Source organism: Chiloscyllium plagiosum, chromosome 7 (genome assembly GCF_004010195.1).
Source record: "Chiloscyllium plagiosum isolate BGI_BamShark_2017 chromosome 7, ASM401019v2, whole genome shotgun sequence".
NCBI classification, from domain to species: Eukaryota; Metazoa; Chordata; class Chondrichthyes; order Orectolobiformes; family Hemiscylliidae; genus Chiloscyllium; species Chiloscyllium plagiosum.
In genome coordinates this window covers 103808451-103823656 of record NC_057716.1, presented here as the reverse complement: position 1 = coordinate 103823656, position 15206 = coordinate 103808451, and the positions used below count along the sequence as shown (strand labels likewise).

Below are 15206 nucleotides of genomic sequence, written 5' to 3'. Positions count from 1 at the left end.
GACTACCAAAGACAGACCTAAGAAGAAATTTTCTCTGAGGGTCATGAGTCTTTGGAAGTTGATGGAAGCAAAGTCCTTGAATATAAGGTAAATATTCTTGATAAGCAAGAGGGGTGCGGGGAGAGTGAAAGGTTATCATGATCTTATTGAATGGTATAGTGGTTTTTAAGGGGTAAAGTGACCTATTCCTGCTCCTAATTCTACCCACTTTTGAAGGAACAGGGAGCTGCATAACTGATAACTTCACTGAAGGAAGGGTTTGGAGGTGGAGGTGTTGGTCTGGGGTGTACAAAGTTGTACTCTGCAACCACCTGATGAAGGAGCAGCGCTCCGAAAGCTAGTGCTTCCAAATAAACCTGTTGGACTATAACTTGGTGTTGTGTGGTTTTTAACTCTGAGGGAAGGGAACAGGGGAGTCAAGGATTTATAGCTTTCAGACAGGAAAGAGGAGTTAAAACCAAAATTAGATCAACTGTAATCTTACTAAATACAGAACAGAGCAAGCTCCAGGGGCTGAACAGTCCACTCCATTTCTAATAATTTTATGACACCTAGTCACCCCTTCTCCCATAAAGTTTCATTTCAGTGAGCAAGTGGTTCAAATTTGGAACAGGCTCCATAGACAGGCAGTGGAAGCAGGTTGTGTGGACTCATTTAAACACAGTGGATAGGTTTCTTTCAGAAAACAGAATTTAGGATCTGTCAGGTGGCGTGCATAATGTGGTTTTGAAGAAACACGTAACTTTGGTCTTATGATGGCATGGTGGCTCAGTGGTTAGCACTGCTGCCTCACAGCACCAGTGCCCAAGTTCAATTCTATCCTCCAATGATTGACAGTATGGAGTTTGCACATTCTCCCCGTGTCTGTGTGTATTTGCTCCGGTTTCCTCCCACAATCCAAAGATGTGCAGTTTAGGTGAACTGGCCATGCTAAATTGTGTCCAGGGATGTGTAGGCTAGGTGGGTCAGCCATGGGTAATGCAGGGCTGCAGGGATAATCTAGGGGGCTGGGTCTGGGTGAGATGCTCTTCACAGGGTGAGTGTGGACTCAATGGGTCAAATAGCCTGCTTCCACACTGTAAGGATTCTACGATTCCATGACGCTCAAAGCTCTCCATCAGTGGGAACGTTCTTATCTCATGCCTGAACTTGTTGTGGACTCACTGACAGAGACTGACCATTATGATTAGTGAACAACTACATCGTATCACGTACCAGGATGATTAGAAGGTGATGTAGGTCAGTAGATCCGTCATCGTCCAATAATTCCCATGTTCCAGGCCAGTTTACACAAGCATCCAGTTAACTTACAGATACATTCACTGTAAAAATGTCAGCATGCATCTAGTTAAAAATCACACAACACCAGGTTATAGCCCAACAGGTTTATTTGGAAACACTCCTTTTCCAAGCGCCAATCCTTTGCTCTGAAAGCTAGTGCTTCCAAATAAACTTGTTGGACTATAACCTGGTGTTGTGTGACTTTCAACTTTGTCCACCCCATCCAACACTGGCACCTCCAAGTCATAGCATGCATATAGGCACAGAGACATAAATACTTACGCTTTTTTGATATCTTCTTGAGAGGAATTGTGAGAGACTCCCAGGATATTGTAGTAGTCCACCATTTCCCCCAATACAGTTATGTTCTGGCTACAAGGCAGAAACAAGGTGCATGTCAATATTTAATAGTCATATCTTTTCACAACTCTGCTAAAAGGAGACAAGAAATTGAAGCTTTGAGTCTTACATTTATGAGAACTGAATGCAAGAAACAAACTTCATAAAAGGATGCCAATGTTTCAAGTCTGTTTGCAAAACCAAAAGCGTTGATGTTTTATCTCCTATAGCAACTTTTAAGTTCTTTCAACAGTAAAGTTATCATTTTTGTCTTCAAATTTTTCCAAAGCCTCTCCATTTTTGTAACCTCCTCCATCCCTACAACCGTCCCAGATCTCTACAATCCTCCAAGTCTGAGCCCTTACACATTCCCATTTTCATTATCCCACACTGGTGACTGTAGCCTTCAGCTGCCTGGACCCCAAACTCTGGAATTCCCTTCCTAAAAATCTCCAATTCTCTCTCATCCAGGAAAGAGATAGAATGCTTGGTGGCATGGTGTAAGGACAACAAACACTCCCTCAACATCAGCAAAATGAAGGATCTGGTCATAGACTTCAGGAAGCAACGTAGGGGGCACACCCCTACATACATGGATGGAGCTGAGGTGAAGATGGTCAAGAGCATCAAGCTCCTGGGAGTGATGATCATCAACAATCTGTCTTGGACCACCCACATTGACGCGATGGTCAAGAAAGCACAACAACACCTCTACTTTCTCATGAGGCTAAGGAAATTCGTCATGTCCTTAAAGACACTTACCAAATTCTATCGATGCACCACATCCAGATGCATCACAGCTTGGTCCGGCCACTGCTCTGCTCACGATTGCAAGAAACTACAAAGTTGTGAACACAGCCAGGCCATCACACAAACAAACCTTCCATCCAGTGACTCTATCTTCACTTCTCGCTGCCTCAGGACATAATCAAAGACCCCCTTCCCCACAACCCCAATTATACTCTCTTCTGACGGCCAGAAGATATAAAAGTTTAAACATATGTACCAACAGATTCAAGAACAGCTTCCTCTCTGATGTAATTAGACTTCTAGATGGACCTCTCAAATATTTAATGTTGATCTTGCTCTCTGTGCACCTTCTCTACAGCTTTAACATTGTCTTCCTTGTTCTGTTCTATTACCCTAATGCACTTTGTACAGTATGATCTTCCTGTACTGCAGGCAAACATAACTTTTCATTGTACTTAGGTATATGTGGCAATAATAAATCAAATCAAATCATCCTTTAAGGAACACATTAAAACCTACCAAGCCTTTTGTCACCTGTCCTATTATCTCACTTGACTGTCATTTGTTTTGATAATGGTGCCTGTGGAATGCCTTGTGAAAACATTAAGATGTTACTGAAATATAAATTGTTAGTTCCATAGCACTGCACCATCTTTTAAAAGTACAGGTGCCTTCAATCCTTATGATTTTTGTCAGAGAGATTTTCTGAACACAACTGGAGGAATTTAAGACTTTGAAAGAAGGCTGTAGCCTCAAAAGAGTTCTTTCGAGAAGTCAGGTACCCTTTAAAAAGATTTAAAAGTTTCAGTAAGTGCTGCAGAAGGTAAACCATTTCAAACCAGGTTAGTAGCTGATACTGAAGTGTGTCAGAGGTTAGGGCCTGAGACCTTGGAAGGATAGGTGTCTTTTGCCTTCCTCACCAGGCTTCCCTGTGGGAAGGAAGGAGAGTGTGCCATATACAGGGACAGTGTGCATCATGCACAAGAAGCTGAAAAATGGGATGGTACTTTTGCATATTCGCAAGAGAGGCATGTGAACAGGAGCTCACTGTTAGTCTCTTCACCTGGTGGGAGCATGTAAACTTCCTGATGCGATGCAGTGGACCCTAGGGGATTTGCAGAATTAACAGGCTTTCCTAAAGTACAGAGCGTCATTAACTGCACCCACATTGACATAAATGCACCAAAACCACCAGACACTTCCATCAACAGTAAATCCTTCCATTCCCCAAATGCAGAGGCAGTATGTGACCACATCAAGGTGCTGCTGCATCCAGAAGGTGCTGCTGCATCCAGAAGGTGCTGCTGCATCCAGGAGATGCTACTCAGCACGAGCTTCAAAGTATGTCTCTGCAGTCTTTGAAATTATGCCCCGTCTATGTTCACGGCTGTGCAAGGAGATCCCCAAGCGAAATGCAACTTGGAACACTGATAAAACAATTGCAAAACTTACTTCTTTCTATTCAATTTTCTTGCTACTACACAGTTTTGCTACTGAGAATGGAATTAATTTCAATTCTGTCTCATTCCTTCGTTCTTTGGACAGTAGTAGGGAGTGGAAAATCCAAAGGCATTCTGATTCATCCAATTGCAGAGCACAGGGCGACACGGTGGCTCAGTGGTTAGCACTGCTGTCCGGGTTCAATCCCAGCCTCAGGCAACTGTCTGTGTGGGGTTTGCACATGTACCCTGTGTCTGCGTGGGTTTAAGTTTTCCTGAAGAAGGGCCTGTGCCCGAAACGTCGAATCTCCTGTTCCCTGGATGCTGCCTGACCTGCTGTGCTGTTCCAGCAATAAAGTTTCAACTTTGATCTCCAGCATCTGCAGACCTCACTTTCTCCTCTGCGTGGGTTTACTCCGGGTGCTCCGGTTTCCTCCCACAATCCAAAGATGTACAGGTTAGGTGAATTGGCCACGCTAAATTGCCCATAGTGTCCAGGGATGTGGAGGTTAGGTGCATTAGTCGGGGGAAATGTAGAGTAACAGGGTAGGGGAATGGGTCTGGATGGGTTACTGTTTGGAGAGTCAGTGCGGACTTGTTGGGCCAAATGGCCTGTTTCCACACTGTGATGATTCAATTCTTCTCTATTTTACACTAAAATTCACACAATCTTACCATCTCAATTCTGACACCATGTTTCAAATATTGTATTTAATAGCTAATCTTTCCAAAGTGAAAGTAAGTTACAGCAGACACATGACTACAGCAGGACAGCATGTGCTGTTTTCTGATCAACCTACTCAGAGATGTTATTACACAGCTCCGGAGTGGGTGAGATTTGATCTTGGGCCTCCTATTTCATAGGTAGGGACACTACTACTGCGTCACAAGAGTCAACCACTGCATTCTTCCAAACACTCGCAAAGCCACAGCAGATTCCTTTCTGCTACTGAAATGTCACAACTTGCATTAGCCAGTCCCCTTCTCAGAAGCTTCACATAATAAACCCTTTCGTATGGAGGCCACATAGCTTCAGGGAAATGAGAAAGAAATAAAACCAACAAAATGTACTGAAAGTCCATGGCAGCAATGTAGCTGAAACTTAAATCATTGAGAAGTCCTTCACACCCTGTACTCTGCACATCTATGTTAGAGGTCTGACCTCATCAGTCCTTAATGACTGTTACAGGAAGTATATTATCAAACTGGAGAGGGTTCAGAAAAGATTTACCAGCATATTACCAGAAATGCAGTGTTTGAGATATAAAGATAGACTGGAAAGGCTGGAACCTTTTCCATTGGAGCGTAGGTTGAGGGGTGACCTTAATTAGGTTTATAAAATCATGTGGGGCACAAATAAAGTGTCTTCTCCTTGGAGTGGAGGATTTCAAAACTAAGAGGCATATTTTTAAGGTGAGAGGAGGAAGATTTAAAAAGGACCTGAGGGGCAACTTCTTTTACGTAGAGAATGGTTTGTGTGTGATGGATGTAGTTACAGTTTAAAAGACATTTGGATAAGTTCATGAATAGGGATGGTTTGGAGGGATATGGGCCAAAGCAGGCAGGCGGGACTAGTTTAGTTTGGAAACATGGTCAACGTGGACTAGTAGGCCTGAAGGATTTGTATCCATGCCGAGATTGGGAACAGACAAATGCAGGTGTTCTGGCTTTTGCTCTTGTTATTCCTGGATGGCAGGACACTATTCTGCTGACCCGCTTCCTCTGTGTCAAGCTGTTCTGTCATGATAGTGTGAAACAAGGCTGGCTCACGTGGCCACACCCTGAAACACCTCAGACCTCCATTCCAGTAGCACCCTTCACAACCCAACCCACTTCACAGCACATTAAGTTTTTCAAGTGCAGTCACTTTGTAACGTAAGCAAGTGTGGCAAATTTGAATGCAGCATGATCTCACAAACAGCAACTTGCTAATGACGAGATTGTCAGGTACACAGTAAAAATCATACCACCCAGATAAAAGACACTAGACAATCCATACCAGTACAAATGGTGGGAGAATAGGTGGGACATAGATTTCAGGTAAGGGGTAAGAGGTTGCGAGAGGATGGAAGAAAAATCTCTTCACCCAGAGGGTGGTGGGAATCTGGAACTCACTGCCTCTAAGGGTGGTACAGGCAGAAACCTGAATAACATTGTAGAAGGGTTCAGACATGCACTGCAATACCAAGGCATAAAAGGCTTTGGGGTAAGTCCTGGAAAATGGGATTAGAATAGTTAGGTGCTGAAGGGCCCGAAGGGCCTTTTTGAGTGTTGTAGTTTTGACTCTATGACTGTAATATCAAATAAAACGTATCTAATTTTTTCTAGATTCATCTTAATTGAATATTTTCTATCGCATCTTTTCTAATAACTTCTCAGTGTTGTATCATTCCAGTACATTTTTTTCCACACCTTCTCCAGTACCTGTATATCATTCCTATCGTGGACACTAGCACTCCAGGTCTGGTCTATGCAAGTGTTAGTATAGAGGAAACAAAGAGAATGCAAGAGAAACTCAGCAGGTCTGGCAGCACCTGTGGAGAAAGAAACACCGTTAACATTTCGAGTCTTCTTCAGAGCTGAAGGAGAATTCTGGAGAAGAGTCAGACCAGACTTGAAACGTTAATGGTTTCTCTCTCCACAGATGTTGCCTGGCCTGCTGCATTCTCAGTGTTTGCTTCAAATTTCCAACATCTGTAATATTGTGTCTTTACTCATAGAGATCTATGACACTTGAAAAGGCCCTACGGCCCATTGAGTCTGCGCTAGTCAAAAACAACACCATAAGTGTTATAGCCCTTTTTTCCAGCCCACTGAATTTTATTCCTTGGTATTGCAAGCGGATATATAAATATTTCTTTAATACGGAGTGTTGCAGCCTCCAGCACCTTTACAGGCAGTCAATATAGTCAATATAGAGGGGAAAAAGACAAAAGAATTGCGGTGCTTGAAATCCAAAACAAAAACAGAAAGTGCTGGAAAAGCTCAGTAGGTCTGGCAGCATCTGTGGAGAGAAAGCAGAGTTAATATTTCGGATCCGGTGACCCTTCCTCAGAACCTTCCTGAGGCACGGAGAGGGAGGTGGCTAAACTTATTCATTATCTTTAATGGACAGATTAAAGATAAGGAAGCGACCTTACAGAAGTTTATAAAATAATGACGGGTACAGGCAGAGTTAATGGTAGTTGTCTTCACAAGGTATTTCAAGACTAGGGAGTACAGTTTTAAGGTGAGAGGAGAAAGATTTACAAAAGACATGAAGGGCAATTTTCCTTTTACACCCAGGGTCGTTGGCGTGTGGAATGACTTCCTGAGGAAGTGGTGGATGTGGGTGCAATTGCAATGTTTAAAAGACATTTGGATAAGTTCATGAATAGGAAAGGGTTTGGAGGGCAATGAGCCAGGAGCAGGGAGGTGGGACTAGTTTAGTTTGGGATTATGTTCGACATGTACTGGTTGGACCAAAGGGTCTGTTTCCGTAGTGTATGACTTGTATTTGTACAGTGCCTTGGATGACCAATAAAATGACTCAAAGCACTTTATGGTGAATAAAATATTTTTGAAACATTGTCACAGGAAACACATCAACCAATTTGCACATAACAAGCTCCCACAAAGAGCAAAGAGACAATGATCAAATAACACAATCTAATGACATTGTTTGAGGAAAAACATCAGTCAGGACAACAGGGAGACCTTTCTCTGTGCTTCTTCACAGTAGTGCCTTGCCATCTTTTATGCCCACCCAAGAGGGCAGATTTTAAATCTACTTTCCAACAGTGCATCACACCCTCAGTATGACATTGGGAATGTAGTCTTTACTTTAAAAGTCCCAGGACCGGACCTGAATCTGTGGCTATTGCCAACAGTGCCACAGCTAATACTGTATATTAATATCCAGAATTAAATTAAATCACATGTATACATGAAACAAATGTCATCTTATATAAATGTACGATGTGTAAATAAATGGATCATATATTTATATAAAACAGAAACATACTGCTCCAACACCTCTGATTTCAGACATGCAAAATCTTTGGCCTCTATTTTCAGTCCATGAGCACAGACTGTGATGAGGAGCTATTTCTGTCCTCGCCAGTGTCACTTATAAACTTGTTTCACAGGCCAAGCACCAAAAAAGCTGTCAGTGTTAAATACAGTACCCTCTTTCTGGCAGATAAAAACACCTCGACTGACTGCAGCAGAGTCCTTGACTCAAACAAGACCAGAATTTAAATGCTCATCACCCTTCACAGAACCAACAGCTTGTCTCTGTGAAGTGCCTCTAACACACAGTGAACCCCAAGGGGCTTAACAAGTACAGCAACAGACAAAAGACAGCTCATGGGCACCTACTACTCTCAACATCAAGCTACGCATTTGAAGAATGACCACTTTTAATGTTAATTCATTCACAGAATGAGGGCAGCACTGGTTAGGCCAGCATTTTTATTGCCCAGAGGGTAGTTAAGAGTTAATCACGTTGCTGTGGGTCTGGAGTCACATGTAGGCCAGACCAAGTAAGGATGGCAGTTTCCTTCCCCAAAGGACATTGGTGACCTAGTTGGGCTTTTACAATAACCTGCGCCAGAGTCACTATCGCCATCACAGAGACCAGCTTTCACATGCAAACTTCACTGATTAAATTTTCTGTGTTGGGATTAAACCAATGTAAGAAAGCATCATCCAAGGTCTCTGGATAATTACCAGTATTTCACTGCCTCCAACCACAGGTTTTAAAGGAGAATCTTGGAGAAACTGTGAGGCCAAGAGGCTTGGTGCAGGAATTCCAGAATGTAAGACTCATGCAGCTGAAGCTATTGCTGCTAAGGCAAAAATCATGAGTACGCAGAAAAGGGCGGAACTAGCAGAAGGAAGAAAGGGATCCTGGAGGATCATCAGGCACAGTGTACACAGAGTGCTACTCTTTCACTGAAAAACCAAGGGCTCATCTGCCCCCTCAAAATGGGCAGTAAAAATCCCACAGCATTTTAAAGAAAGGCAGGGGTGCCTTAAACATCACTAACAGATTCTTGTCACCTCGTCCTCACTTGTGGGAGTTTGCTGTGCACTGCACTTCCCAGGGCTGGAGGATGGACTAAAGTTTTAATGCTGAGGTGCTGTTGGGCCAGGGGCCTGTGTGGGTCACAGCAAACACAACAACAAGACTTGGCGATTGTCAGAACACGGGCAGCGGTCTGAGTAACAGAGGTCTGTGAAAGCTTAGGTGTGTGGTGGGAGAAACCTCCCTCTTTGGTCACTGTTCCAACATTAAAAATAGGTCATTAGGCCCTTCTCAAGGTTGTGCTCTGGATGTTAAATTCTTATCAGTCTATCAAAGCCCCTGGTAAACACTATGAGATGTTTAACACAATAAAACGGCTTAACAACTGTTCATTCTTGGCTCTAGTCCTGAACGTGCCAATGCTCCCACTCAGCAATTAAATCTGAAGATTTTGAGCAAAGGCACTCCACAAATACCAACCTCATCTCCAGTTATAGAGACATTTTAAAACAAACCACAGGCAGCAATTCAAGCAGCCTCCACATAAGGGCTGCTTTCTCTTCTGTTCTGCATGATTCATATCATCATTAGTAAAGAGCTATTTTTTGTTATAAAGCAACCAACCAGTCAGCCAATTCCTCTGAAAGATAATTAACAAGTCAACACATCACTTGCAAACACAAAATAACTGTCCCCATTTAACCTGACATTTCCAACATCACCAATGACACCCAAGATGATTCCAGTGCCCTATTTTCCTGTGTCAAAGTCACTGAATGCATTTTAAAAAGATACTGGCAAGAGTTCTACAAGCTAAAGATGTCAAGGGGTACGGGAGAGAGTAGAAGTACAGCATTGAGATAGAGGATCAACCATGACTCTAATGAATGACAGAGTGGGCTCGATGGGCCAAATGGCCTACACCTTTTAAAACAGGTTCACATTTCCTTCAGGTCAAATCACAACAAAGGAAAAAACAGCCATTAACACTGACAGGTGCTACCATTGTTCAGTGGGTCGTGTTTTTGCCTCCAAGTCAGAACTTTGTGGGTTCAATTCCCACTCCACCAGATAATGGAACAGAGTTATAGAATACTCACAGCACGGAAAGAGGCAGTTCAGCCCACAGTATCCATGCCAGCTCCTGGAAGGACAATTTACCTTGAACCTGCCTCCACTACACTCTCAGGCCGTGCAATCCAGATCCTAAATACTCAGAGCCATAGTCATACAGCATGGAAACAGACCCTTTGATCCAACTAGTTCACTCCTACCATATTCCCAAACTAAACTGGTCCCACTAGCCTGCGCTTGGTCCATATCCCTCCAAACCCTTCTAATTCATCAATTTATCCAAATGACTTTTAAATGTTGTAACTGTACCTGCATCCACCACTTCCTCTGGCAGTTCATTCTATACAAGAACCACTCTGTATGTAAAAAAAGTCCTTTTTAAAAACTTTCTCCTCTCACCTTAAAAATAATGCCCCCTAATTTTGAAATGCCTCAGCCTAGGGAAAAGATCTTTGCTATTCTCCTTATCTATGCCCGTCGTGATTTTATAAACCTCTATAAGATCACCCCTCAATCTCCAGTGAAAAACGCCCCAGCCTATACAGCCTCTTCTTATAACTCAAACCCTCAATTCCTGGCTCTCATTGTGGAAAACAAGTTTTTCCTCACATCATCATTTCACCTTTTGCCAATGACTTTGAGTTTGTGTCCTTTGGTTTTTGATGCTTTCACCAATGAGAACAGGTCTGTCCTATCCAGTCTATCCAGACCCCCTTAAGGTTTTGACTATCTGTCCCAAATCTCTGATCTTCTCTCCTCCACAGAGATCAGGCCCAGCTTCTCTGAACTTTCTACATCAGTGAAGTTCCCTGGAATCTTTCCTGTACTCTACTCTAATGCCTATGTGTCCTTCTTGAAGGAAAAGGGTAAACGGTACCAAGTGTCTCAGTGCCAGTATTGGGGACCTCTGCATACCGTCTGTGCACAATGAGATGTCAAAATTAAGAGCCCTCGCAGGGATAACATTGAAAAGTTTCATGGCATTAGTTCTCACCAATGCCCCAAACAGCATCAAAGAAACAGATTCTCGTCACTTAGTTGTCATTGGTGGGAGCTTGCTGTGCATGAAATTGGCTGCCATGGTTTCCTACAGGATAACAGTGACTACACTTCAAACGCAGTACATGGCCCCTTTGGCTGTAAATCACTTTGGAATAGCTCAGGTTCTGAAAGGCGCGATACAAATCCAAGCCTGTGAAGTTCATTGGTGAACCAAGTGCTGAGATGCCACAATTTGGTTTGAAAAGAATGAAATTATGCGTCTATATAAAGCCAATGAAGCAATTCTGCAGGGTAATTATTGCTGTGATTTCCGAAACACAGCAGCCAACTCTGCTCTGCAAGCTCCCACGAACAGCTAAGTGATAAAGACCCAGAATTTTGGCGAATTTTGTTTGTAACATTGGTCAAGGGATAGTGGGAAGAACTCTTCTGCTCTTCATTAAAATAGGAACCATGAGATCTTTCACATCTACCCAAGCAAGTAGATATGGCAACATTTTAATGTCACATAATGTCCTAATACTTATTGACTACAGTTCTGCCTTCAACAGCATAATTCCAAACAAACTCATCTCTGAACTCCAGCACCTAGGCCTTCGCTCCACGCTCTGTGACTGGAACAGAGACTTCCTGACCCACTGATCACACTCAGCAAGAATAAGTGACAACACCTCCTTCACCATAATCCCTAACATCAGTGCCCCCCAAGGCTGCATGCTCAGCCCCTTACCCTACTCCTCCTTATACACACCGACCAGGAGAAAGTGAGGACGGCACACTCTGGAGAGTCAGAGTCGAAAGGTGTGGCACCGGAAAAGCACAGCAGGTCAGGCAGTATCCAAGGAGCAGGAGAGTCGATGTTTCACACATAAGCCCTACATCAGGACATGCCTGAAATATCGATTCTCCTGCTCTTCACCTGCTGTGCTTACCCGGTGCCACACTTTCCGACTCCTTATACACTCATGACCGTGTGGCCAAAGGTTTGTTGTTGGTCTGTTTACCGAGCTGGTAGGTTTGTTGGCAGACATTTCGTCCCCTTGCTAGGAGACATCATCAGTGCTATGTTACCTCCTGTGAAATGCTGCCGTGCTCTTCTGCTTTGAACTGATGTGGTTCTGTTTGTGCTGTTCCTGGTCTTTCCATTGCAGCAGTTTGTATACTGGGTCCAGGTTAATGTGTTTGCTGATGGAGTTGAACGATGAGTAATCATTCTCATCTGCCAACAAACCTACCAGCTCAGCAAACAGACCAACAACGAATCCAACCAGCTCCCAAGCTACAGATCTTCACAAAAACATGGAAGTTTTTATAGGTGTACTGTAGAAAGCATCCTATCTGGATGCATTAGTGTGGTATGGCAACTACTATTCCTCAGACCGCAAGAAATCACAGAAAGTCGTGAACACAGCCTAGTCCATTATGCAAACACCATCCTTCCATCTACAATTCCTGCTGCCTCAGGAAAGCAACTAACATAATCGAAGACTCCTCCCATCCTGGTTATACTCACTTCCACCCTCTTCTGTCACGCAGATGTATGACTGACCTGCGCTGTGCTTCTTACCTCATGTTTTACAGCTGTATCATTTCACTGATTTAAAGCCACTACTATGTTTCTATTCCATGGATAGTTAAGAGCTATACAACATAGAATAAGGTCATTTGGTTCATCGTGTGTGTGTCTCTCCATTTTGGAGGCTTCTTTTGAATCTGTCAAAAGCAGTATCAGCATTGACAATGCCAGTGTACAGTGTTTAAAACAACTCTGTAAAACAAAATCACTTGTGATCCCACTCTCAGCCCCAAGACACTGAATCTGTCCCCTCCCCGACAAATACAGAGGGCTGAGCAGAGACTGGGGATTGTTCCTAAGGGTGTGTCAGTGAGATTCTGGGTACATATATCTTGACTGCAGTGTGTACACACATGCATGTATGTATTGATTGTGTTCCTAAGTACGTCGATGGATGAAAGATGGTGCCTGTCAGTGTGCCCATCTCACTGTAAAGTTTGAGTATCGATAGTCCAATAGGTGGGAACTGTCTATAAACCCCAAGCTGTCCCTGCCCCAGTAATAATTCACAAAAGGCACAGACTCCTGGACACTCACACACTCTCCCAGTCACACACACATTCCCAATCACTCAGTGCATTCCACTCTATGTTCGCACTCTGACAAACTCTCACACATTGAAGCAAATACCTTCACACACTCACTCGTATTCTGTCATCCTCATTAAATCACACTGTCACACACACTCTCATTCACGTACATACATGCTGTCTCACACACACACACCCGTTCATGTACATACATGCTGTCACATGCACTTACACATCCACCCACACACCCACCCACCCCTCGCACTGATAGACAGACACACAACCTCATCATTCTTACCTGTTCTAACACAGGGTCATCATATTTATGAACAACGGGTTTACTTTTACAGTGAAAGGCAGAAAGTTGAGAGGGAATTTGATGAATTTACTTTTCACCCAGAGGCTAGTGGGGATCTGGAATTTACTATCTGGGAGGTTAGTTGAGACAGGAAACCTCACAAACTTTAAAAAGTGCATGGATGAACACATAAAATGTCTTAACATTCAAAACTATGGACTTAGTGTAGGAAAGTGGGAAGGTATAGGTTGTAGAGCAGTTTTGGCAGTGCATCAATGGATCAAAGGGCCTCTGCTGTACTGTATGACTCTCTGATTCTGTATCCATCATGCTTTCAGCAGTGCATTCCAGATCCTAAACACTTGTGCAAAATAGCCTTTCCTCTCTTGGCAGAGACTGCCACTGAACCACGAGTGAAATGTGACTATTGTGTGAATGCAATAAATACTAGCCACTCCTTGTATCTGAACGTATTTAAATATCACACGCACACGACACTTGAGTCAAACATGAAGCGAGGCAAAGCAAACTAAATTTGGCACCATGGGTAAACTATCAAGTGGACGGAGAGCCCTGGATTCAGGAAGCAGAAAGGAAGGGAGATGAAAATAGATAGTCCACAGGAATGCAACATTTTGAACCACGAGTAGGCCATTCAGCCCTATTCCCCCAATTCTATAAGATCGTGGCTAATCTGGTTGAGGTCTCATCTTCATTTTTCGGGCAGTCCCCATTACCCTCGACTCCCTCATCTACTGAAAATCTATTCAAATCTGCCTTGAACGATTTCAAGGAATTTACATCCACCCAATAAGTTCCAAAAGCCAGATTATCCCTCTACATCCCATTCCCACCCCCATTGCTGCAAAGACTTAAACAGCCTCAAAAACTGACAAATATTTCCTTTGGCATTACAATCAAACACAACATAAGCCCTTCCTGAAGAAGGGCTTATGCCCGAAACATCGATTCTCCTGTTCCCTGGATGCTGCCTGACCTGCTGCGCTTTTCCCGCAACACATTTTCAGCTCTGATCTCCAGCATCTGCAGACCTCACTTTCTCCTCAATCAAACACAACAGACCTACATGCCCAAGTTCAGGCTCAAAATGAACCGACCACCTCCTCTGGTAAACCACTAAGTCTCAGAAGGTCATCCCTCATAAGCGACCTGTCAACAAAACTTCATAAATTAGTATATCACAGCTATGAAAATAAAATGCCCTGAGCTGCTTCACAGGAGTATTATAAAGCAGAACTAGATACAGAGCTTTAACATATATAGGGACAGATTCCTGAAGATTTGGTCAGACCAGTGGACTGAGTTTCCTGAATATGTCACCTCCAAGACACACAATGAGCAGAAAGCAGGCTGACATTGTTCTCTGGCAATAAGAGGATTTTCCTGCTCCTCGGATGCTGCCTGAACTGCTGTGCTCTTCCAGCACCACTGATCCAGAATCTGGTTTCCAGCATCTGCAGTCATTGTTTTTACCCAATAAGAGGATCAGCCTGTCTGTCAAAGGATGGATGTGAAATAGACTGTACAATAGAATAGGAGTTTATATTTTATTTCCTATCAGTAGCCCTCTCACCCTCTCTCCCTGACTGCCTTTGCAGTGTCCTACCCTTTTTCCCATCACTCCTCAGACAGAAGGGAGGCTGGCTCATAATGCATGCATACCGCCATTTACCCAACCTTCAATGGACACACCACCTGCCTTCCAGCTCCCACAGACAGGCCACATCCACTGCCTCGCACTTGGAGTAAGCCTCTCCCACTGCCCCAGCACCCGGGCCCGGCTCCATCCCCACGGCCCAGCACCCAGGCCCGGCTCCATCCGCACGGCCCAGCACCCAGGCCCGGCTCCATCCCCACGGCCCAGCACCCAGGCCCGGCTCCATCCCCA

At 43.8% G+C, this 15206-nt stretch overlaps 1 protein-coding gene across 5 annotated transcripts in view; it reads right to left on the bottom strand.

Annotated features, from left to right (window-relative positions):
* dnajb2 (DnaJ heat shock protein family (Hsp40) member B2) overlaps positions 1 to 15206 on the bottom strand; it is a 76278-nt gene that overhangs the window by 56222 nt on the left and 4850 nt on the right. For all 5 annotated transcript variants that reach the window (XM_043694299.1, XM_043694300.1, XM_043694301.1 and 2 more), the window contains exon 2: positions 1564 to 1653. In XM_043694299.1, coding sequence (XP_043550234.1) covers positions 1564 to 1628 — 65 coding nt within the window. In that variant the 5' untranslated portion in view covers positions 1629 to 1653. The remainder of the gene's footprint in view (positions 1 to 1563; positions 1654 to 15206) is intronic.